The sequence below is a fragment of the Lonchura striata genome, chromosome 5 (assembly GCF_050655825.1).
Source record: "Lonchura striata isolate lonStrDom1 chromosome 5, ASM5065582v1, whole genome shotgun sequence".
In the NCBI taxonomy this organism is placed as follows: domain Eukaryota; kingdom Metazoa; phylum Chordata; class Aves; order Passeriformes; family Estrildidae; genus Lonchura; species Lonchura striata.
Genome location: NC_140707.1, coordinates 30122422 through 30147861, shown reverse-complemented (window position 1 = coordinate 30147861; position 25440 = coordinate 30122422). Strand labels below are relative to the sequence as shown.

At 41.8% G+C, this 25440-nt stretch overlaps 1 protein-coding gene across 4 annotated transcripts in view; it reads left to right on the top strand.

The window, feature by feature from the left end:
• The window catches only part of CPT1A (carnitine palmitoyltransferase 1A), a 65831-nt gene that overhangs the window by 22548 nt on the left and 17843 nt on the right, over positions 1-25440 (top strand). The window contains exons 1-8 of one of the 4 annotated variants that reach the window (XM_021555115.4): positions 5690-5795; positions 18217-18297; positions 18439-18593; positions 19579-19718; positions 20105-20276; positions 23386-23487; positions 24156-24293; positions 25157-25234. In XM_021555115.4, the coding sequence (XP_021410790.1) occupies positions 18453-18593; positions 19579-19718; positions 20105-20276; positions 23386-23487; positions 24156-24293; positions 25157-25234 (771 nt within the window). In that variant the 5' untranslated portion in view covers positions 5690-5795; positions 18217-18297; positions 18439-18452. Of the gene's footprint in view, positions 1-5689; positions 5796-6059; positions 6395-18216; positions 18298-18438; positions 18594-19532; positions 19719-20104; positions 20277-23385; positions 23488-24155; positions 24294-25156; positions 25235-25440 lie in introns of those variants that run through there. The other 3 variants (XM_085581684.1, XM_077784236.2, XM_085581683.1) reach the window with 3 other exon arrangements.

Genomic DNA, 25440 nt, shown 5'->3' with positions numbered 1-25440 from the left:
CATGAGATCTAAAAATCTGTATGTGATGCAGTTCTATCACTTGCTGCAGGTCTTCCCACCAAATGGCCTCTTGACCCATTTTTCTGAGTTGAAGGATCCCCTATGAACTTGCCCAGCAAGGCTCTCTCTTCTGTGTGCTACAGCAGTGCTTTCATTCTGGTCTTACTGATCAATAGGTATTAAAAATAACGTGGAGAGACAGTGAATTGCTTGGAACATTGAGTATGCAGATGTCACTTAATTTCTTTTGCACTCTTCTGCCAAAGATGCTCGGGAACTTTTAGGAAATCCCAATGGGATCTACTCATGGTTTGTTAATTAAAAATTTAAACCTTCCTTAAAAAACTTAGGTACCTGCTCAGTTTATGGACATTTTGGTCAATAGTGTTTTAGACCTACACTTGTGTACTTCCCAATGGATATTAATTAGTGCTTGTGTTCACTTGGTTCCCTGGTCATCTCTTTGGAGGTATTGCTACAATAGGGGAGAATATCTCAGCTGTTCTACATAGTAATACCAGAGACTGGGGACATAACAGTGGCCATGGATAATTACTAGAGAGGATTCAATTTCTAAAGCAATAATGTGTTGCTTGGTTGTTACATGGCACCTGCACTTTGCAGATAAACTGTAAAGCCTATTTAGTTTGACAGAGCACTGTACACTTGTTTTACTTGGATTTAAATTCCCATCAAAAGTTGTGGCACATTTTGAGTGATCATTTTGCCATTTCTTAAAAACAAAATGCCTGTCTCACTCAAGAAAATGAATAAACTAAAAGTGTTCTAAAAAGGATCCTGGTTAGGAGAAGAGGGGCATATTTATTTTCCCAAAACACCTTTCTGTTGTTGCAACCACAGATGCACACCATATGTTCTGTGCCAGATCTATCCCAGGGTACTCTGATAACCCTGTTGACAAGTCAAGTGAGGTTAGTTGTGGTTAAAAAAAGCAGTGCAAGACATAGCAAGACACTCTGATCTGTTTAAATATCTGTTGAGTTGCTACTGCATCTTCATGAGAAAGTATTTAAGAATGGAAAAAGACTGAGCCAGCTCAAAGTCTGAGACATTAGCGTGCTGGCAGAGCTTGGTGTTACTCAGTATAACAACAGTGAATGAGATGGTTGATTCATACCAGTGAGGGCTTGGGAGACATGATGGGTCTGGAACGTGTAAAAGAAGGAGGATGTGGCAAGGCATGGGCAGTATTTGTGGTATATGAAATCACCAAATTATTTTGGCTGGTAAGTAATGTGCACTACACAGTTTTGCAATATTTTGATCCCGACAAAACATCTTGTCCCTTCTGGATACTGGATTTTGTGAAGACTTCATAGAAGCATTTTTCATAGAAGCACAGAGTTGGAAGAGATCATCAAGTCCAACTCCTGGCCCTGTGCAGGCCACCCCAAGAATCCCACCCTGTGCCTGAGAGCATCGTCCAAACACACCTTGAATTCTGTCAGTCTTGGTACTGTGACCACTCCACTGGGGAGCCTGTTCCAATGCCCAGCCACCTCTGGGTGAAAAATCTTTTCGAAATACCTAACCTAAACTTCCCCAACAGAGCTTCATGCTGCTTCCTCAAGTTCTGCCACTGGTCATGAGAGTGAAGAGATCAGTGCCTGCCCCTTCTTTTCCCTTCAGGAGGAAGCTGTAACTGCAGTGAGGTCTGCCCTCAGTCTCCTCCATGCTGAACCAAGTGACCTCAGCTGCTCCTCACACAGCTTCCCCTCAAGGCCTTCACCATCCTCATGCCCCTACTTTGGACAATGTCTAATAGCTTCAGCTCATTTTTATATTGTGGCACCCAAAACTGCCCCCAGCACTGGAGGTGAGGCTGCCCCAGTGCAGAGCAGAGGAGACAGTCCCCTCCCTTGCCCAGCTGTGCCTGATGTCCCCAGGACAGGCTTGGCCCTCCTGGCTGCCAGGGCACTGCAGACTCAGATCCAACTTCCCATGGACCAGGACCCCAGGGCCCTTTCCCGTGGCACTGCTCTGCAGCCTCTCATTTCCTAATCTGTGCACACAACCAGGGTTGCCCTGTCCCAGGTGCAGAATCCAGCTCTTGTTCTTGTTAAACTTCATACTGTTTGATTGGCCTCTAATTTGTCAAAGTCTCACCAGGGCCTCTCTACCCTCCAGGGAGTTGACAGCTCTTCTAATTTGCACAATCATTTGTAGAACAAATAAATTAATATTTTTCCTGCACCATCTCATGCAAGGTAAATGTGGGCATTTAGTGAGACCACACTCTGGTATATGTGTACATTGTCAGGGCCCTGAGGATATTCTCCCTTCCCCTCTCCTGGGCTTTTGGCTGCCAGACCACTGGGCCTCCTTAGAAAAAGATGCAGCTGTCTGGTTTTTAAATGAGCTGTTGGGAGAATCTGCTCTGCAGGGTCCCAGTGGGGCTCCCTGCTTAGCTTGGGAGCAGCTTTTAAGCACACAGTCGCATCCTCAGTGCCTTCCTGCAGCTGACTTCATCTGGCTCTTTTCCACCTTGACAGCCTTGCACTTGCTCCATTGCTGAAGACTCATCTAATGATCCAGGCAGCCCAGTTTGCTGCCAGAGAACCTGTCCTGCTCATCTTGTCAGATGCCATGAGAAGATGTCAGGGAGGTTCCTGTCCAGCCTGCGTTGCCCTCACCCTTGGCTCCTGGCATGCAATTCTGTGCAAAGTTACGAAGTAACATTTTTGAGCTGTTCATTTCATTTTCTACCACCTTGTGCTGCCACTCTGGATATCGGTGACTGTGGAACATTGTCTTACCTGTGCTTACTTTCTAACTGTGGACACCTTCATTTTTAAATGCCATGGGAGATAACATGAAAGAAAAAAAAAAACAACGTACTCTTGGCTCTGTTTAAAATGAAACTTCAGTGGTGTTTTCACTAGCAAGCAAATTGGAAAAATACCTGCTCAAGAAACTGAGACTGCACCAAGTAAATTTGCGCTCTGAAGATCCTGAATAATTCAGTTCCAATGAGTAGCTCAGTTCTGTTATCCATATTAAACTGCTTGATATAAGCAACTTGAGAAACTGAAGTATATTTTAAAAAAATACACCAAAACAGAGAAACACAAAATTGCACTGTAGATAGCCACACTTCGAGACCAGATCCAGGTTTAGGGTATAATACTTTGCCACATCTTAAAAATAGACAAAAGTAAAAATTATGAGTAAGAAAAGCTGCTACAAAGCAGTCATGCTGCATGTACAGAAACCAGAAAGTCTTGAAGGCCTGGGATAAGATAACCAAATATATTTAGGTCAAGAACTACATAACCTTCACGGTAAACTGATATTATTTCAGTCTGACAAAACACAGATTATCATGATCTGTCATTGATTATTTTGATTTCTTTGGATTACAAGGATCAGAATTAATAAGTTACAATAAGTCTTACAGCACCAAGCACATGTGGTCTGTGCTGATGATAGTCATAGTTTTTTTAGAAATTAAAAATAGGCTGATTAAAGGGAAAAAATTGAGTTAACTTTGCTGAGTAGTGCAAGGTTGCTGCAGAAACATAAGCCATGCTACAGGCATGCAGAAAATTGCAGTTGCAGGCATGGGCATCAAAATCACCTTTTGCCTTATCACTTCCTTAGCTGAAGAAACACAGTTAGCAGAGGAGATAGGGCATTTCAGCAGTGCATGCTGCCACAATAAAAGGCACAAAATGTTCTGATTAAGTTGTTCTTATGGAAGTACCAAACTGGCTTCTGTAGGTTAAAGGGTGAATACAGCCTGACCTAGATGCCAGTGTCAGGACCAGTGGGAATTACTCGCAGGATTATCTGTGATGTTTACACTTGCCAGCTCAACAGAGCCAAGTCAGGTTTAGCTAAGTTGCAGTCATCACACTGGCAATAGTTTTCATGTCTTTACTAAGGATATCTGCAGGGGGCTTAATCATGTTAAAGTAAGCAGTCTGTCTTGACATTTCCTAATTCATTACAGCTCACATAATTCTTTGGAGAACAAAATAATTAACATCAACATATGTTCTCAGCTGACTGATACTCTCCTGATTTCATGTGTAGCTGAAAACAAGGACTGGAACTAAGATATGTATACAGGTACTGGTAGAATGAACTAAGGCAAATTTCTTATTTTTTGGTTGTTTTGGTTTTTTTTTTAAATACAAATATCTCGATAGTAAAAGGCATGTGCAAGATAAAATAAATAAATAAGTGCCTAACAAAGCATTTTTGGTTGCCTTTGTGCCTAATGAAAAACACACATGATTTTTCCCACTGAATTAATTGTCCACCTTAGATTCCTATCCACTATTCCTATCCTAGCCAGACATATGTAGATATGAGTGCAGTTGATGAGTGCAATTGATGATTTATTATTTTGTTTTTTTTCTCCTCCTGCTGATATTAGATCTAAATGCCTCTGCTTTTTCTTCTCCTCACCTTGCTTTTTTCTAGGCTTTATGTTTCCTTCTGAAAGAATAATACCTTAAAATTGCATCATTAGGCATACAACACTAGAAGGGAAGGAAAGTTGTGACCAGAAGTGGGGGTTTCTTTTCATTGATGTTGCATGATCTTCAATGTAAGGGAAAGATATAGTCTGTAATGTCCATGCTTCTGGATTTGGTAAACTTTGAGCCACATCCTGGAAATTGCAGCAGGAAGGGTTGCATGGCTGGGTGGGTATGCCCACATGGGAAAAATGTAGGAATCCCAGCTCTTAGCAGTTCGAAGGAGAGACTCCATACTCACACCATTGTAGTCAAACAGGCCATGATCTCCTTTTGGGACAGCGCAGGCTTCCAGCTGTTATCATGCTAATATCAAACAAAGCATCTGATAGCCAAGCCCTTGAAAGTGGCACATTTATTACAAATTCAAAAACTAGTCATTTTCAAACTGACCGCCATTCTGCCCTGAGACTGGCACCTGTGCATTTTAATTACTTCCGTGATTTCGCATTTTTAAAAGAATGTAGTCACTTTTTTCTGAGATATGTTGAGTGTACTAATTTCCCTCAAATCCCAGTATTTGCTGGAGCAGAGTGGGCTGGCTGGTCCTTCCCATGGGGGGCTGTATTGGCTCCGTGCTGGGGCTCCCACACAGAAGGGGCCAGGACTGGAATCTCTTGCTGACCCTCACCGGGGCTCTGCCCTTGCGCTGCCTCGTAAGGATATCGCTCGCCTAATGCTTTGTGCCAGTCAGAACCCAGGCTCAAATAGAAAATTCAAATGAAAAACCCTCCAGCCAGGGCTCCCGAGCAAAGGGAACCAGGAGGAAGAGATGTTGCTGTCCTGCGCCTTCCCTTGGGAAGCTCCCGCATCCCCACCTGCACTCGCTCTAAGATCTGAGCCCGCTCTTGCCAGAGCCCAGGAAAGCCTTGGGCTCACAGAGGGGCCGGGGGGTTCGAATCTCAGCTTTCCTTGCCGTCCCTTCACCACCAAGCAGGTGCCCCACGCACAATCCTCCTCCAAGGCGCACGTTTCTCCCCGCCTCGTTCACAGCCCCCGGAGCTCCTTTCCCGCGGACGCTTGCGAGGCCACACGGACCGTATTTCCCGGTTCGGGTCGCGGGAACCCCCAGCCCGCCACCCCCACGGCCACACTTCCCCGCGGACGCGGCTCCCCGCCGACCGCCCAGCGCAGCGCAGCGCAGCGCACGCCTCCCACGGCACCTCCCCGCCCGTCTCCGCTCCGCCTCCGCGGGGCGTGCAGGGGAGCGGCCGCCGTCCCAGCGCTGCTTGCCGAGCGCCCGCCGCGGCACTCGGCCCGGTCGCCGCCCGTCGCCGCCGGTCTCCGCAGGTGAGCGGCTCGGGGCCCGCGGGCGGGCCGGGCGGGGCGGGGCGGCGTGTGCCCGCCGAGCGCGGCTGAGCCACCGCGGGCTGCCGCTCCCCTCCCCCTCCAGCCGGGACGCTCCCGCAGCGCGCCGCCGGCCGCCCTCCTCGGGCTCAGGAAGGGCAGCATCGGGGCCGGCCGGCCGGGCTCGCTCGGTCCGGTTTTAGCCTGATTATGGTTTTCGTTAGGTCAAGCGCGAAGTTCCGTGGTGCGTGTGTGCCGGGTGCTGCTTCCTAAGCGGGGCTCGTCCTTGCTGGAGCAAAGGGTGGGAACGCAGGGAAGGGTGGTGGGCGCGGTGCTGGCGGGCGCTGGAGAGCCCGGGAAAGGCGCGGTGCCCTTGGCACCGTGCTGGTTTGCCCCGGTGTGAGGGATAGCGCCTTAGCGCTGCAGATAAGGGCGGGGATGGGGGCAGGGAGCGGTGTGACACAGGTACACCGGGAGATTGGCTGAATCTGTGCCGCTGCCGAAACAAAGGTGACACTGCTGACCCGCAGCTTCGTGCGCTTGACTCGTAGCCGGGAGGAGTTTCGCGTCTGTGGAAGTGTGCATGCGGCGTGGCATCGGTGGTGGGTTTTCAAGTGCGGAAATGAATTTATTGTGTGTGTGTATGAGAGACTAGTCTATATGTCCGTGTGATTCCAGGCTGTAAAACCTATGAAAACCGCAATCACTACAAACTGGTGGAACTACAGACACAGGAAATGTAGTATCTTGTTCAAGGCGTGACAGGTTTACTGCACGAGAATGCTAATTAGACTTCTTGTAAAAAGGTAGACCAAGATTCTCGCAGCATTACGGAATTGTATTTTCTCGCTTTATATTCCCACAGCTTTGGTCTTTGCTCTATGTTCTCTGGTTTAAAATAGAAAACTGAACCTAAAATATTACTTGGGCTGTGATCCAGTTATAATAGATGTGTACTAGTGTTGATGAAACTGTAACAGGAAGCACCCTTTTTGGAAAGAGAAAAGTGCAAAGCAGGACCAACACAAACGCCTCATTCTTCCTCTTAACCTGGCAGTTTGTCAGCACTAAGAGGACAATCTGCAGTCCAAAGGAAATTACAGTACAGAAAACTGGTCGTTTCCTTTTCACGTGTGTGTAGGGGATTAGCACTGAAAATGGAGATCTAATTCCTTCGTTCTTCTTTCATTATGTTTTCATTATGTTTCCCAAGCGTCTGATGTGTTCAGTTTCCAGATCTGCTAAATCCTTTATGCTTTTTCTGACCATCAGGACTGGATGCTACCTAAAACAAGTGTTGTGGGCTTCTGTGGTAACTAGCAGGTTCTTTTCCTCTTGTGAGTATATCGATATAAGCTAATGACTGCCAGTTTTACAATAGCACAGGTGGTGTTGTGTGGAACTTTGTCAGCGCAGGAAACATAACTTCACATGGTTACACTGGTATCGGGCTCTGTCACAGCCGTGACTTAGTTTGACAGTAAAGTTGATCTGAGTGCTTTGTAAAATTTTGGGGCGTTTCAGCCTTGGTCGAAGAGCCTCTCCCTGGGAGCAAATCACGATTCCTTGTTCAAGAGAAGTGTAACCTTGAACTACTGAGGCTTCTCAGCGCTGAGAACCGGACTAGAAATCGCACCGGCTGAGCACACCCTTTTCCCCTGCTCGCTGAGAGGTGCGCTTGGCTCCTTTTCACCGCTTGCGGTCCTTTCCTCTGGGAACTTTTGTTTGGCAGCGCCCTGCCGGCGCGCGTGGAAAGGCCTGGAGCGGCCGGGGGCGCGCGGGCGGCGCGGGGCGGGGCCGCGGCGGCGCGACCTTTCACCCACTTCTGGGCCGCGGTCACGTGAGCGCGCCCGGCGGGGGCGCGCCCGCGGCCGGGAACGGCGGGAGCGCGGGGCCGGGAGCGGCGGGAGCGCGCCCGCGGCCGGGAGCGGCGGGAGCGCGGGGCCGGGAACGGGACTGGAGCCCCCAGGGGACCCGAGACCCCCCCCAGGGGTCCCGAGCCCCCGCCAAGGGTCCCGAGCCCCCCGGCAGCGGCGGGCACGGTGCTGCATCCCAAGTCTTCTCTCAAAAAAGCCTGCGCTGAAAGGCGACTTAAGCAAATGTTTCTACTAAGAACACAAACAAATGACCCACCCCCCCCCCCGCCCCACTGATAAAACCCCAGCTAGTCAGCAAAACTCCTAAACTGTGTATTTTTTTTTTAACGTCCCAAACCCATTGTTTTTGCCGTGCAGCATGCTTGTATCATAGTCCTGAACTCCGCATAACACAATCCAAAGACTGAACCTTCTTTCTCCAAGTCGGGGTTAACCGTAGTGTGAATGGCAATTTAAATATTTTTGCAAATCTTTGGAACCGGTTCTTCAGTCTTAGAGCCTCATGCAAGCCGAAAGACCTTACTGAAGTCTTTCAACATTGTGCAGTAAATTGTCATTGAACTACTGTGGGAGCAATTAATTCAGTTTACTTTCTCATCACTGCATAGTGTTGCCCATCTTCCAGCATCTCTTTAAGTCCTAAAATGTGACATCTTTTATGTCTCGTAAAAGTCCTGTCACTCCAGAAACATTTGTTGTAATAGGGAAGATAATAATTCTTCTTTACTGCAGGAACACAGAAGCTCATTAAATTCAAAGAGAGAAGGGTTCAACCTGTATATTCTAAATGCCTGGGTATGTATTTTATAGTAGTTAAAAAGAAATACCCAGGTCTAGAGCCTAGTTTTTATGAGGTGAGGGAGGTTTCAGCATGATATGATAACTGCACAGTGTTTTAGCAGAATATGCTTCTCTCTTAGATCATTCCAGATTTCTAGAAGGTCAGAGGATGTAGCTTGCTGGGATGTGGACAACGTAACATGTATTGCAATAGAAGCTAGAATTACCTAAGAGGCCTAGGGACAATATAATATGTCCTGTATAAGGGAAAAAAAAAAACCCTAGCATTAATCCAACAGTTGTAATACAACTTTCTGTTTTTATTTTGGAGAATGTTGGTGGTTTGTGTTTGTTGGGGTTTTGGGGGGTTGTTTGTTTATTGGTTTAAGCGTACATTTTGGAACCATCTTCTACAGGAGCATGCTATTGGGGAGAGATATCATATGATCCAGAAACTGTAGGGATTAATATTCCTTAGGGTTAGCCTAGTAATTAATTAACAGATTGTTTTCAGATCTCCTCTGCTATGCCTATTTCCAAATCAGGTGAGAAGACAATTTACTGTGGCTTTTTTCTTTAAAGTGTGGGTGAAAACAGTCTGCAGTGTGAGAACTCTTGATGGCATCTGTGTTGAGTCTAATGGGCGTTTAAAGCCTGCAGAACAACACTTGGTTAGATGTCTTAAACTGAATACTGAGCCTAACTGAAATTAACTTGCTTGTCACAGGAGCTGGCAGTCACTACTGGACCCCTCAGAAATAAGTGAGTGGGGAGCACATGAACTTTCAGTCACTCCACAGTTCCTCACCATCTTGGACATGTTCAGTGTAAACAGTGTTATTCAGTGTAATGGAAAATAGTGCTTCAGAACCACTGTCTGACTATTTTCTCCATTGGCATCAGTTTTTCTGAAATGGTTCCAATCTGATCCAGCCCCTGTGAGCAGTTGAAAGCTGTGTGTGAATCAAAGCTCACACTGTTTTTCTTGACTTTCTGTTTGACAGCTACAGCTGAGCAATTGCCATTGCTGCAGTGTGGAGTCTGGTAGGAGCTAGGAGCATTGGAATGAGTCTGCCTCGTGCTGTGTCCTAACTTACTCAGGACCCCAGGGGCAGTGAGCTTCTGGGATAGAAGGCTTGTGTGTGGCAAATAGATCTCAAGCCTGCTTTTAAGGAAGACAGCTGTTGGGGTATACTTCATTGGCTTCCTTGTCATTATATCTTTCCATCCATATAGACCTGTTGCTCCAGTTTACCACCGAGGAAGGGAATAAGAAAATTGGCCCAAGATTCCAAAAGAGCTGTCTGCAGAGGGTAATGAATATATTCACCCACAGGTGATCTTGGAAAACTGCTGAGGTCAGGATGTAATCTGTCCATGGGGCTGCAAGTTATGAAGACTTAGCTGTTCTGATTGCAAACTCTCCCCTGTGGGTGAGGTTTGCTGTGGGTCCCACTGTTGCTGTAGTTGGGCAGATACATGTATTCAGCTCTCTACGTTGGCTTGAGCCAAGCATTTGTTCATCTCTTAGTTGTGAGAAATACTTAAAGACATTTGCAATTCCAAGAGACCGCACCTGTCAGCTGTAGGTGAGGGTGGGAAGGATTGGTGCTAATGATTAGCAATAATCAAAGATGAGAACTTGTCCCAGCTTAAGTGTCATGTGAACACCTGTAAGGCTTATTTTGTTTTCATCAGTGCTATGTTAATGCAGTATTTAAAGGAGAGTGATTCTTTGGTTTCTATTTTATTTGCATGCCATAGTCATTAGGTTCACCTGAGAAGCCTTGAGTAAACTTAATCCTTGTGGCTAATTTTTGCACAATATGATTTGGCTTCACTCCTCTCATATTTCTCTTAAAGATTGTGTGTCTGTAAAATATGATTAGTCATTGTAAAATAGCTGGATTATTGGTAAGACTTAAAAGCAGCAAGGATCTGTGTCATCCTACATACTGAAGCATGATTAGACATTATTAAAGGTTAGTAGGCAAAGAAGCAATTTAGAAATAGAAATTCTCAATCGAATCACTGTGTCTGGTTAATCTTTATAGTAAGTTCAGAAGTGAGCACCTTGTGGAATGTCACATGAGCTAAGTAAAACTCAATAAACTGCTCTTTTTGAGGCTCTGGTATCTTGATACCTTTTTGCATAAGTGCAGCATACAGGAAAGTGCCATTACATAAGGGAATAGCAAAGAAACAGATATGAGAGATGAGTCTTTTTGTTCATGTTTCATGTGCATATTTTATGTTGTTTACTGAAGATTCTATAGAACAAGACCTGAATTTCCTTTGGAAGCCATAGAACTCTAGACAAATTTGCTGTTTGTTTAGATTTCTTTTAAACTGAATGCTTTTTCTATAGCTTTAATTTTGTTCAACTATGCATCAAAGGAGTATCACATGCACACACGTGAAAGCATTTTTGGCATCCTTTTGGCATTCCCTGGTTAGCTGCATTACCTTATCGATCCTCTTGCAGTAGGGCAGAATTTTGGCATTTATGTGAGTGACTGCTCCTCACCACTATCTGACCCAAGAGTGGATGGGACCTGGAGTTACTGAGTAAGTGCTGGGTGCTGCTGTACAGTGTATACTTCAGTGCCTGAAATTATTGTATTTAGAGCAAACCTCATGAAAAAGCTCCATAGACTTTACTGAAATCACATCCATTTTATTATTGATAATACAGTCATTTTCATTTGATAGGAGCAGTCATCGTTTTCTCTAGATAGGTGTATATACATGTAACATTGAATTTCAAGCTTAATTTTTTATTAGGAGCTTGTACAGTTTCCCACAATATCACTGCAAAATATGGGGAACTCAAAGTTGGCTCTGGAAATCTATCTGCTGCCTTAAAACTGGCAGACTTTCTCTGGACAAGGTAGTGGTGTTTAAAATATCAATATGCATTTGAAAATTTTGTATAATGGCACTTTGGTGCTTTTCAGCGAAGGCAAAGCTACTGAGGTAACCAAAATTACTGAAGTAACATTGAAAAACTGAGATTAATAATTTTCTAAAGGGGCCATTCTTCAAAATCCAGCTTCTTTCATCCTCCAGACTACTAGCATATTTTTGTCAGCTGCAGAAAACTTTCTCTTTTCAAATATTTGGCTGCTACTATCCATTTGAATTTCAAGGTATGCTGTTCATTTAAAGCTATTGAAGCACAAGATTTCTTGTTCAGGCCTTAGTACTCTCTAAGTTTATTTTTTGCAGCAGATATCTTATGAAAACTCTTACATTAAATTTCTTAAAGCATCTTTGCAAGTTTGATAGTTCAAGCCCTTAATCATCGGCTCTTCACTGGACTCTCTCCGTTGCATTTCTCTCACTGGGGAGCCCAGAATTGCACAGAATTTTTGAGATGGGGCCTCACCTGCACTGAGTAGAAGGACAGAGTCACTTCCCTCAGCCTGGTGGTAGCAGTGCTCCTAATGCCCCCAGGATTCCATCAGCATCCTCTGCAGCCTCGCTGCAAGGGCACCTTCCTTCCTCTTGTGCCTCCTGCTGAGCTTTGCTTTCCAGCCAGTCTCTGGTGTGTGGGGTTAGCCCTCCCCACCTGCAGGACTTTGCACGTCTTATTGAACTTCACAAGGTTTCAGCCTGTTGCTCCAGCCTCTCAAGGTCCATGTGGATGGCAGTGAAAACCTTTAATTTATCCTCCACTGCTCTCAGTTTCAGTCCCTGAACTTGAGAATCCATTGGCAGTTTCAGTTTGGGTGTTTTTTCCTCTGGTGGGTGAAGGTTTTTGTTGGGTTTTTTTTTTTTTTTTTAATTCTTTTGCATCCACTTCTGGGATTGCTGTATGGGTCAATTTAACTGTAGCAGGTGGCAAAGTGTGGAAACAAACTAACAGGCTAGGAAGTTATTTGAGGATGTTGGCACTGGCACTGTTGTGCTTCACTGTGTATCATTTAATTGAAAGCACATTGCCTAGGCAAAGTCAGCTGCCAGAGTTTCGCCTGAATACTTTGTGTAGGTGGTACTGAAGGCTTGGACTGACAGGACCATCAATAACAGAAATCCAAATGAAACGTGTAAAATAATGCATGAGGAGACTGGATAAACATCCCAGTGTTTGGAATTCTCTTTCTTTTGATTTAATGCCTGGTATGAAATCAACAGATTTGAGCATACAGAGTTCTTTAGTGGTCTGTATAAAACAAAATACATTCATAGTTTTGGCTTTCTGGGAGATAGAAAATGCAAAATTCCATAGTAATGGCTTACACAGCTGAGAGAAAATACTTAGTCATTGTCTCAGCACAAACACAGTGCTGCTTTTCATGTGTTTAAATACTGGCTTTAATTCTGCCCTCTGACTCTTAAAATTCAGTGACCTACTCTAAAGTGTCAAAATATGTTATCACTAAACATACAAAATAAATGTTTTTGGTGTCTATTTTCTTTTAAAAGCTGTATCAAGCTCACCTCATGAAGGGAGATCTGATATGTGGACAGCAAAATACTGGATAAATTTCTTCAATTTTTTCATTATTGAAAGAGGTTTCAGTCTTAAAGTATTTTACAATAACTTTTGGGAGCTCCAGAATTATTTTCTAGTTTTCTGTGTCTGCTTTTAACATTCAAACAGTAACTCTTACTGATTTGCATGTTAATAGAAATAGATTCCTTCCCCCTCACTTTTCTCTTTTAAATAAACTGGTTTGGGGTCAGACCAAGACTTTAGGGTACTTGCTTGGTTTTCCAAAACCATTCTTCATTCAAGGTCTCTAGCTTTAAGTGGAAATTGTAATATAGTTTTAAGTATGTACTAATTAAAATTGGTTTAATCTACGTTCATCTGATATTTTTCTCCACTTCCCATCTTGAAAGCTTCCTTAAACAATGTCATTTTAAATAGTTTAGTGTCACACTTTTCTCCTCACCAGTCTCTGTTGGAAACCAGAGTGTCAAGCTAAAATCTGAAGTTGTTAGTTTATTATAAGAAACAAATGAAGAATTCTTCAGGGTCAAGTTTCTGTTGTGGTTTGTTGATTTTTTTTTTTTTTTTTTTTTTTTTTTTTTACTTCTAAGCTTGCCTAGTAGGAACTTGGCAGGAGTCAGAAGACAAAGACTGTCATAAAATGCTTCTCATTGCTTGCTTGGTGGTGCCTTGTATCTGCCTGAAGTTATGAGTGTTTCTGGGTAATTTTGAATTCAGAAGTGCCAGGATACAGGTAATTCTGCTTTCAGAGCTGCCATCCTACCAGTAATGCTGCAAGTTACCCACCATCTATGAACACTCTGTGGCTTGGGTGCCAAGGATGTCTGTCTGAGAGCTCTAACAATATCAAACCTGTGTATGGTGGTACCTAGCCATGTTCTCAGAGAAACTGTATGCAGCAGCCATTGCTTTTTGTAGAAAACTGTCCTTTTCTGATTATCCAAGTAGAATAATTGGAGAGAATTGTTTTGTGGGCTTGGTTTGGTTACTGACAGTCATATGCCCTGCATATTAAAGCTAATCTATAAACAGGTGTCAGAGACCTGTGAGGAGAAGCTCAAACTAAATTATCAATTGAAAGTGAGAGTCATAGAATTAAGTCTTTCATCATGGTCTTCAGTTTTCCTGTGATTTTGTTAACTTCCTCCGTAGGAAAAGGAACTATCGATGTGAAAACTGTGTTTAAGTCATATGTGTCTTTTCGTTACATGTTTAGAATCCTAAGGAGAAAGGACAGGGGGTTTTCTATTCAAGAGGAAAAGGAGATGGGGAAAAAGGTGAATTTCATGAGCCAAGCAATGTATAGGAAGCAAGTGACATCCTCTTGAAGCCTAGGACTTTGATTTGTTGTGAGGTATAGGTGTGACTTTATTCTTTTTAGCACTATCAATTAATTTTTAGCAATATCCATTAATCCAGGTAAACTGTATGAAATCTACAGAAGGATAAAAATATTCATACTCAATAGCGTTTCCAGGAGTGCTTCAAGAATTAATTAATACCTTGTTTTGTGCAGTGTGCTGTTATGCAATTAGCTTTTGTATCATGGCTTGCTACTTTTTAAAATGCACATAGCAGTTCTTTGGCTGTGCTTCAAAGGGACATTGCCGACCACTGGTAACTTTTTGCATGCTGACTTAAATGGAAGGATCCTGCATCAGGTTTTCCAGAGCTGAAGCCCTTATCTCCTTCTGTGACTGTAGGAACATATGAGCCCAACACTGACTGCTCAGTGTCTGCAACCTGCAGTCTGAGGTCTGTGAGTTTAACCTCAAGTCTTTGTGGTGTAAATGTCCTGAAACTGCGAAAATAACAACGTGAGGATGTGTTTTGCATAGTAGATGTAGCAGCATAGTTCGCAGACCATCAGCAGTATTTTCTTGACTTAAAAGTGACATCTAGCATAGCAGTGCTTGTTTATAACAAAGGGGAAAAAATTGTGCTTGGTTTAGTTTGGCTCAAGTAGAGGTATGAAAAAGGAAAAGGAGAAACATCTGCAACTGTTACAGCACGTTTGAATTTAAATAAAACCAGATAAGAGCAAGGAACAGGAAGCTTTCTTCTTTAAATAAAAGGAAAAACTCACAAACAATCAATAAATCAAATTGTAATGGGCAAGTGTGTGTGTTTTTTTAAGGTACATTAATTTTACAAGAGAACACTGAAAGGAATGAAAATAGCCATTTCAGATTAGTTGTAGAAATTATTATGCTGAGGTGTTTTTTTTCCCCCCTTTGAGCTCTGCCAAGCTGCTAGGAAAGTCCAGATCTGTTGCTGCTGTCTCTCTGTTGGGAGCGAGGTTGGTCAGCCAGCAGAAACGCGCGCAGACCCGGGTGCCCGCGGCGGCGGCGGCGCCGGGCGATGGATGCGGGCGATGGATGCGGGCGATGGATGCGGGCGATGGATGCGGGCGATGGATGCGGGCGCTGCCCGGAGCAGCGCGAGGCGGGTCTGGAATCCCGAGGCTCCGCCCGCGCCCTTTCCCCCACTTCGCTGGCGCGCACGTGGCGGCGCAGGAATGCAGCGAGGGGAAGCGCCGCGGCTGGGGATGGAATCGCCTTCCAGGAGCAAAACAAGTGCTCAGAGCAGCGGCCTCCGGGAAGCCTTTGGTGTTCAGCCATCACAGTCAGGGCAGCTTTGAAGGCTTATGGTTTTCCTAAGTAAAGGAAAAGAATATGAAAAGGAACAAGCCGTGTCATTGTTGCACGTCTTAACGTCAAGCAGTACAGTGCTAGAACTGGGCTGTATTTGTTTTCAGGGCTCGTTTGCTTTAGTCAGGATTAATTCCTGCTGGATTAATTATTTTTTTTCATTTGGGAATCAGGAAAATATTCCTTAATGAAGCTTATTTATTTTTATGAGAATGCTGAATTTTAATTTATTAAAATGTCAGGTTGACTGTTAATGCTTGATGCTACTTAGAATATATATAATATAATAACACAGGGCTTGTGTTAAAGCTTTTAAAACTGTTGTTCAAAGCTGGTTTGTGTTCTTCTAATTTGTTCTTCTTTGTTATTCTAATCAGACTCTACACACATAAATCAATTGCATGCTATCTGTAGGATACTCTGAGCTTTAGGTGCCTTGATTCACCCAGCATCCAGCTTCTAAAACCTGAACAGTGGCTGATGGATTTGCAAGACTTGTGAATTACCATTAGGCAATAGTTGTGTTGCAGAAGCGGATCACTGTAGGCTGGTCCAGCAGCAGGCACATTAAGTATTGCAAAGAATCCATGCCTGTTGGTCAACAACCTTAATAGATGACATGCAGCAGCACTTACATCATTCATATCTGCCGAGTATTCCTTCTCTTTCCATATTGTGTATTTTTTTCCTAAGCCTACTGTTATTGCTGCATTCCAAGTGCCTGGTTGTCTGCTCCTGCACCTTGGCGCCCATTCTTTGTGTTTCGGATTACTTTGATTAAGTAGAGTATTGACAGACTAGAGAAGGAGCACTCTAGTCATAATGAACTGCTTTTGAAATGCCCACCTAAATTACACTGGTTAGTCCTCAGGTGCTGTTCAACAGGGGATGAGAGTCTACCAGACTTTAATTACTAGCTTTAGGTTTGCAAACAAAATGTGAATTTTAGCTTTTAGGACTTTAAAAAGGTTAAAGTAGTTGTACTTCTTTTGATTTTGCTTACATAGAAATGCCCGTGCAACTTTAAAACCCTTGGTATTAATAATGTGTTTTTTACCAGTGAAAATCTCAATCTAAAACTTGACCTTGAATCCTGACCTACAGATGGGGTAATAAATTCCACTACTATTTAGTCATACTTCTAGGAAGATACTGTTTTTGTGGCTATGCATGAAAGTTTTGGTAAGCTAATAAATTAAGTTGGACAAGAGACTGAATTTGGAATCATGATGGTCTCTATTATACATAGAGTCTCTCTGCAAAAATCTACTTTCTAATTGTAAGTGCTCAAAATCATTTTTCTGAATCAATTATTAGTAGGAGTAACTTCGAGGATGTTTATGTATAATGCTAATTACGGGAACAAAGAAAAGCTATAGAATTACCAACAAGTTTAACTAAGGACAGGTGCCAGATTCTGCATTTGTGTTGGGGCAACCCTGGATATGTGTTCAGATTAGGAAATGAGAGGCTGCAGAGCAGTGCCACAGGAAAGGGCCCTGGGGTCCTGGTCCATGGAAGTTGGATCTGAGTCTGCAGTGCCCTGGCAGCCAGGAGGGCCAAGCCTGTCCTGGGGGCATCAGGCACAGCTGGGCAAGGGAGGGGACTGTCCCCTCTGCTCTGCATTGGGGCAGCCTCACCTCCAGTGCTGGGGGCAGTTTTGGGTGCCACAATATGATAAAATACATAAAGCTCTTAGAGTCCAGAGGACTGTGAGGATGGTGAAGGGTCTAGAGGGGACAGACGATACAAGGAGCAGGTGAGGTCACTCGCGCTGCTGAGCCTGGAGAAGAGGGGACTGAGGGAAGTCCTCATTGCAGTTACAACTTCCTTGTGAGGGAAAGAGAAGTGGCACTGATCTCTGCTCTCTGGTGACCAGTGCATGGTCAGGCATGAAGCTCTGTTGGAGAAGTTTAGGTTAAGTATTTGGAAGAGGTTTTTCACCCAGAGGATGATTGAGCACTGGAAGAGGGTCCCAAAGGAAGCGGATGCAGCCCCAGACCCGACAGAATTCAAGAGGTGTTTGCACAACACAACTCTCAGGCACATGGTGGGATTCTTGGGGCTACATTGGGTTTACATTTCTGTTTTAACTTCCAGTGGTTTTGGTTTGAGTCTTTTGTGGCTGCTCAGTATAATTGCCTTCTGTCTATATTGGCATGGTTGTTGATACTTGTTTGGGCAGTTAAACTGAGCTGCAAATCCATGAAATTCCATCATAGTTTCAGATTTCTTTGGGGAGGTAATTTTTCTGACAGTTGTGATTTGGTTTCCTCAACTCTGCACAGTTTTGATTTTTGCAGTTATTTGCCAGTCACAGCACAGAGCCACGGGGACTATAGCCTCTTATTGCTTTGAGTAATCATATTGAAATTAGGATATGGAAGAAATTTTGGCAGAAGATATGGCCAGAAGTGGCTTTACTTTTCTAGCTGAGGTGAAAACTTTAGATACCTTTTGTTTTAAATAAAACATTTCCTGAATGTTCTTTGAAATGTAAGATGCTCTGTACCCGTCATATGATTTTCTAAATGCTTTGGCTTTCACTTTCTGTTCTGCTCTGATTTTTTTATGTGTTGTGTGTATAGGTGATATGCAGCTATCTGTGATGCTGCCAAAATGCCTGAGTTACACAAGTGTTTTGTTTCCTTTTGCAGCTGTTTTGGTTAAAAGAGGTGCCTTAAATTAACCTTCAGGACACTCAGACTGAAGTGCAAGCAGAACCTGTAAAGGAAAAGGCAAGTACTATAAAATTTTCATACTTGGAAATCTTTGCTAAAATCATGGCAAAGATTTGCCTTATCTTGCTAGAAGTGGACTAGGTCCTAGTTCCTCTGAACAAGAAGGAAATACTATTTCTAAACTTTATTTTTTGCCAGAACTCTCTGTGAAAATGGCGGAAGCTCATCAGGCAGTAGCTTTTCAGTTTACAGTCACTCCCGATGGGATTGACCTGCGCATGAGCCATGAGGCACTCAAACAGATTTACCTGTCGGGTGTCTATTCATGGAAGAGGAAGTTCATCAGATTCAAGGTATGCTAAACTAGTCCAGTCCACCAAACTTCTGGGTTATTTAATGTTTTATTAATTTATTCAAGTTTTTTTAGGGAAAACTTTTTTTTCCCTTTATGGTAAATACGGTTTCTCATTGTGAAAGACTTAGGGGGTTTTATTTAAGACAAGGGGTACTGAGGAAGGTGGCACAGGATGATACTGTAAAGACTGATAGGGTACATACTTCTTATTTATTCTATGGAAGCAAGATGAAGCAGATGTAGAAATCAACTGACTTCATTCTCTTCCTAATGCACCACGTAATAATGTAATCTTTTAGCAGAAGTCAAAAGTACAACTAGCTGTGATCTTTAGTGTCATATGTCTTAGAGGTACAAGGCTACACTATTATAGCTAAGTAGTATTGTTTCTGATGAGGTATTTGATGAAGATTGTTTTGTTCATGGGATTATAATGTACATACCTGTTTCATTAGTAGCAATCTACATAAACTACAGATTATCTTCAACATCTCTTTCAAAAGCATAAACATATTAACAGAAATCTTATTAAAATTTTCTTAAAAAGCTATGAGAAGGACTGTTTAAATTGTATAAAAAAAGTTAATTCTGGTTCTCAGTGTCTTGTTTGGTAGGATATTTTTGCCATGTATTCATGTAGAAGGGTCTAACTCAGTGTCAATTGAAATTATCGAAGTGTCATTTGTTTTAGAGTTGATAGTTTCAGTATTTTTAGTAAGACTTGCAGCAGGATCAGTGGTGTCTACAAGGGAATGTAAAGTTCTTTTCATTGTTGATATCGTTGTTACAATTTTCTGTAATAATCAAACTTAAGTAAATCCATTCCCTACTGCTGAGATAATCTCATGTAAGAAAATGATGGATAATCTTAACTACTTTTTTATAACTAAGTGACTTAAATGTTTTGATTTTTGTTTCTTTCCATGGTAATATGAAGTCAGTCACTTTGGTATGAAAAATTATGTGAAGGCTTTTCTTTCCAGAATGGAATTATCACCGGTGTTTACCCTGCTAGCCCATCTAGCTGGCTTATTGTAGTTGTGGGTGTGATGTCAACCATGTATGCTAAAATTGATCCTTCCTTAGGAATAATAGCCAAGATCAACCGAACACTTGATACAACGTAAGTAGACTGAAATGTTGATGTTTCTCTAAAGGGAAATCAGTTTTATTTGCAGCTACTCTTAAAGCTATTCCCATTAAATTGTATCAATTTTGGAACAGTATGTTTGTGACTTGACAAGCCAAATAAACACCTGTATGAGGATATGAAATAGGGAGGTTGTACCAGTATTGCTGTGTAGTTCTAGGTATTTGGGAACTTTTATGGCCTTTGATGTTGCTGCATGAAAGGGTGTTTGGAAAGGAATTTATGAAAGCAGGTTAAGCAGGCATAAAGTTTGTGTGAGGCCTGTCTGTACTACTATTAGACTTATGTTTGCAGTAGCAGCTTCTCTTTGGAACTTAAATGGACACTAACTGGCATATGCTGTCTTTTGTTTTAAATAGTGGCTATATGTCAAACCAAACACAGAACATTGTGAGTGGAGTACTTTTTGGCACAGGGCTTTGGGTTGCCCTTATCGTCACAATGCGCTACTCCCTGAAAATGCTGCTCTCCTACCACGGTTGGATGTTCTCTGAATATGGGAAAGTTACTGCTGGCACCAAGTTTTGGATGGTAAGGATGTGTTTGCTTTGTTTCATCTTAACTTCTAACTGATGAGTATTCAAAGCCTTAAAAGAAAATTTTGTAGTTTCATTTCTTTCTTGTGTTTTTTGTGTCATGGGACAGGAGGCTGTTAGGTAGCTTTTTCTACTGTGACCCTTCCAATGCTGTAATGAAACTATTCATTGTGGCTTTCTAGAAGGAAGAGTAAACACTTCAAGAATAACTTCTAAATGGTCCAACGCCTTGGGCCTGTGTGACTTAATACCTCCTTTTTCTCTATGTGCAAGTACAGTTGAGGAGCTTCAGCTGCAGCACCAAAGAATCTTGTCCTCACAGAAAGTGCTCCCCTAATTCTTTGTTGTAATGTTAGGATTTCTAGTCATCTATTATAAGATTATTCTTATGCTTGAAGAAAATACTGCTGAGTGTTCTTTCAACCAATTTATTGGTAAGCCTCCAAAATGAGTTGGGGAAGAAGCATAAGGCATAGGTAGCGTGTTAGGCAGTTTTCACATAAGGATAAGGTGAGATTAGTATGTCTCCTGTGGATTGTTGTGATGCTTTGGAAAAGGATGCTTAAAAGATATGATAGGTATAAAATGAGGAAACAGATGTCTTGCAGCATTGTGCTGCAAGAGATGAAGTGAGGTTTTGCTACTTGGACTCGGTTGTTTCATCTCACTTTTATCTGTCTTGTAGTAGAAATAACTTCATTTCTATACTGTGATAAAATTAATCCCCGAGGCCTCAAAAATTAACAGATGTGTGTTAAACTAAGCACAGGTCATGATTTACTATGGGAGCTATTCAAGGATAGGTATCCCGAATGGTGTACACTAAAGTAGAGTTTAATGTTTGTCTGGTACAAATGAAATTTCTAATTGATGGTTTCTCCTGGAAGCGGTAGCAGCCTCATGACCCAAACTGGTACAGTCCAGGCTCTGAATGGTAAGGCTTTCTTTAATTGCTTGGAACTGTAGCTGCCTTGGTTTTCAGCATGTCCTACCAGATAGATACTTCAAAACTCTTAATATTGCCTCATCAACCTTAAAACAGTATGAGCTGTAATGCTACTTACCATGCTTTGTTGCCTATTGTATTTAGCAATTTTTGTCTATCATATATGTTACATATGTATTTTGTTGTGTATTGTATATGCTTTAAAAGTGCAGAAGACTGAAGTTGTAAGGCCAGCAGTGTCTCATCTATACCTATTATGAAGGTGTATTTAACTAGACCTAGCAAAAGAGAAGACTGACTTCACTAGTGAAACAGCTCCAACTACCCTAGCTTTCTAGATTTTTGTAATGCTGTTGTCTCTTCAAATGATCGTGCAGATCAAAAACCTGAACTCTTAATTTCAGTCACAGTACAAAGTGATTTTTCAGACTAATTGGAAGTCTGGTAGCACTTTTAATCAGCATATTTCACCTTGTAAAATCAAATTTCCTGTATCAGTGTTAGGGGAAAATCCAAATATTAGTTGCCATTTTAAAAAATAAATTAAAACGTGGTAATTGTATGTGAAGGGATGCAACATATGTTAGAATGACATTATTTGCTATGTCTGCATATGAAATCAGAGTTGTAATGAAATGTGGGTGTCTGTCAAAGCACTTTATTGGTCTCAAGCTATTATAAATTCTCTATTGCCAGTTTTCTTTAGAGATAAATACTGTGAAATGTATTTGCTGGTTTTTGTCAGTTGAGCAGGTACTCTCTTAAAACAATTTTAGCCTTTTCTGGCTTAAGAGTTTCGGAATAAAATTGTCTCCAAGTATGAAATTAAATTTCCAGATGAAAAGCTAAGCTTTTTCTTTCCCACCTATTTCCAAAATTATCTTGTCCTGAAGTACAACTGGATTTCATTGGCAGACCACTGTGGTGCATCCCATGTACATCTGATGGCTGTGATACAGATCCTTTTGCAGGGAGGTCTTTGTTGCTGGTAATACTCTGAAATTGTTAGTTGTTTTGTGCTGCCTAAAACTGTCTGCTCTAGCTGTGCTGACCCAGAAAGCTGAGGAAGGAAAAGCTTTGCATTCTAACAGGTTTGTTAGGAGTTTCCAGAATTTAGTAGTGAAATGACATCCTCTGTTTTATTCTATCTTGTCTGTTTGCTTATATATACTATCCTGTGTATTGGACCAAAATTACACTCTGACAGTGAAAGTTCCACTGAGTTGTTGGAAAGTCAAGTCACTTGACTTTCACGCTGAAATAGGGTAGCATTGTCAAAATCCTTCCATGAATAGCCAAGAAGTTGCATGGTCTAGAATTTCAGCTTAGCGTGTGCTGCAACTGAAAAGTAGTGTTGGACAGAAAAGCTGCTTCTGTTTTCACTCTCCTGTGGAACACAGGAGATTTTCTAATATCTGAAGCTAAGTTCTCTCTGGCTTTTTTGCTTCATTGCTGGGGTTTTTTTTTGTAACACAAGCACTGAGTGTAACACTAGCATGCCTGCACAATTTGGTATGTTCAAATCATGCAGTAGACTACCTGAGATTGATTCATGCTTGAATTAATTCCCTGTAGCATCGATCCTATTATTGATGTTGAACTGTAACTTTGGAAAACATTAAACTGTGATACAAAAGCATAATTATTATTTTTAAAGATTACTGTAGTTACCTAGAAACCTTAGCTGAGTCAGAGGCTTGATGATAATTGTATTTTGAAGCACAACTTAGATATGTTTCTTGTGTGTACTATGTAATATAGTAAAAGGTCACCTGGTAGACGTGAGTTTTTTAATCTTCCCAGAGGGGAATATATGAAGAAAAGAAGTGCTAAGTAACTGTATTTGTATTGAGATCAAGGTGTGCCCTACATAAATAGCAGTATTGTCTGTGACAGGATGATGACTGGGAAGTCAGAAGTGACCATGCCTATCTTGCTCATCCAATGCCATGTTGTTTAACCTTTAGGAAATTAGTTTCTGTCAAGGCCTTTTATCTTACTTGTGAACCTGTGATCAACAGGGCAGCTTCCTAAATCTAGCACAGTACAATTTACCAGTGAAAAGGACTGGCAGTTACATTACACATTTTACTCTGTTATTTTTCTTCCATTGAACCTAATAATGTGGTGTGTGTATTTTGTTTTTGCTTTTCTTCAGACCCTTGTAAAACTTTTCTCAGGGCGTAAACCCATGTTATACAGCTTCCAAACATCTTTACCACGATTGCCAGTTCCAGCTGTTAAAGACACAGTTAATAGGGTATGTACATTTATTTTCTTCAGTAACACAGAGTCCCTACCTAGATGCCTTTTGGGGTGTTTTCACCATGCCTCATGAAAAACTTTGTAGTGGTATTAATGTGGTGTAACAGATTCAAACTTCATGGAAATGAAAATAAAGGCTGTGACAAACCAGTGAAACTGGAGGCAGTTTGAAGCCAGTGTGATTCACACTGGATGACATGATGCCTGTTGTAAGGCTGTGCCACAACCTGTGATTTCTAGGGTGTTTGAAGCACACTTTATGCTCCCCACTTGTACAGTGTTATTAAATGTGTGTGTTACAACACAAAACCGTGTAGCAAAGTGGGTAAATATGGCAGTATGTCACAGAAACTGAAGGTTTGGTTTTTCGAAGAGAAAAAAAAATCTGTCTGCTGCTGAAGAAGCAGCATGCCTTACCCTTTGCAGTGGGAAATATTTAGAAAAGTTACCTTTTCCACTTGTGTGTTGCTCACAAATGTCTGAAAAAATAATTTATTTTTTGAAGTTTTCAGCAGACATGTAGAAGAGCATATACTCTTGTTTTAAAAACATGGTATTTACAGCCTTATGGATTGAGACTGGATAATCTTTGTTTACTGTTTAAGTGTTTTATGTAGGAATGGAAATTCCTGTACTGATGCAAATTCTTTTCTTGTGTTCTAGTATCTAGAGTCAGTTCGACCACTTATGGATGATGAAAAGTTCAAAAGAATGGAGGGTCTTGCACAAGATTTTGCTTTTAATTTGGGACCAAGGCTTCAGTGGTATTTGAAGCTAAAATCCTGGTGGGCCACCAATTATGTAAGTAGATAAATAGGAGGCTCAGTACTTCAAATTACATTATTTGTTCCCTGGTGCTATTTTTAGCTTAAACTCCATTATTTCTTAAATGTAAAAGAAGGAAATTGAAACTTCTTAATATTTTCTTTAAGTATGTGTGATTTTGCATATAAATAATTCATATGATTTGGTAAACAGTATGGTGAGCAAAGGTTAACGAAACTTGAAAAAATTAATCCTTTTTTTGTGTTTTGTTATTCTTGAATATTTTACTGTTATGATAGCTTTTGGGGTTTGTTTATTTGCTTGTTGAGCTTGATAACTCAATAATAGGCCTGGCTACCCAGGTAGTTTAGAAGAACGATTTAGAGCAATTTTTAAATAATATATAGAGCAGCTGAGGCATATATAAGAAAAATTAAGAGCTGTATCAATTGAGTTGTTGAGCTATCTTTTATTTTTTTTCCTTTTTTTCTTAACAAAAAAATCCAACCGTCAATATCATAGTGAGAACTGTAATGTCAATTCCTTCCTGATATATTATCTAATGTACTTTTACCCAGGTAGCCTAATCTGTTCTGGCAAAGGCTGTAAAGCATTCAGGAGATCTGGTACATTTTAAATATTATATGGAGATCATGACTTCTTTGAAACCTTATCAGAGAGATATAGCTGAATTTGATTTAGTTCTCTTACCCTTTTTTCCCCCTGTTTTCCCTGAAGTCTTATAGAAATTATCAGGGCGGGGATTACTGTCTTTTTACGTACTAGCAGTTTCCTTCTCGCGTCTGGATGGAATGTTGCCTTGTGGAGCCATCAATACAGAAGACATAAACTGTGGCAATGATGAGATTTTACTGCTTTTGTTTTCCTTCCTGCTGCAGGTTAGTGATTGGTGGGAAGAATATATCTACCTTAGAGGACGGGGACCAATTATGGTTAATAGCAACTATTTTGCAATGGTAGGTAAATCCTATAAACACCTTATGTTGCTTAGAAACTCTAGCATTTCTGGCAGGCATCTTACTTCATGGAGTCTTTCTGCTTAGAAATCCATTGCTACCGAGGATGTAACCTTTGTTTTTCTTTCTTCTGGTATAACCTGCAGCCAGTGTCTTCAGGTACCTTCAAGTGCGTCACATACTAAAGTTGTGACACATACACCTAT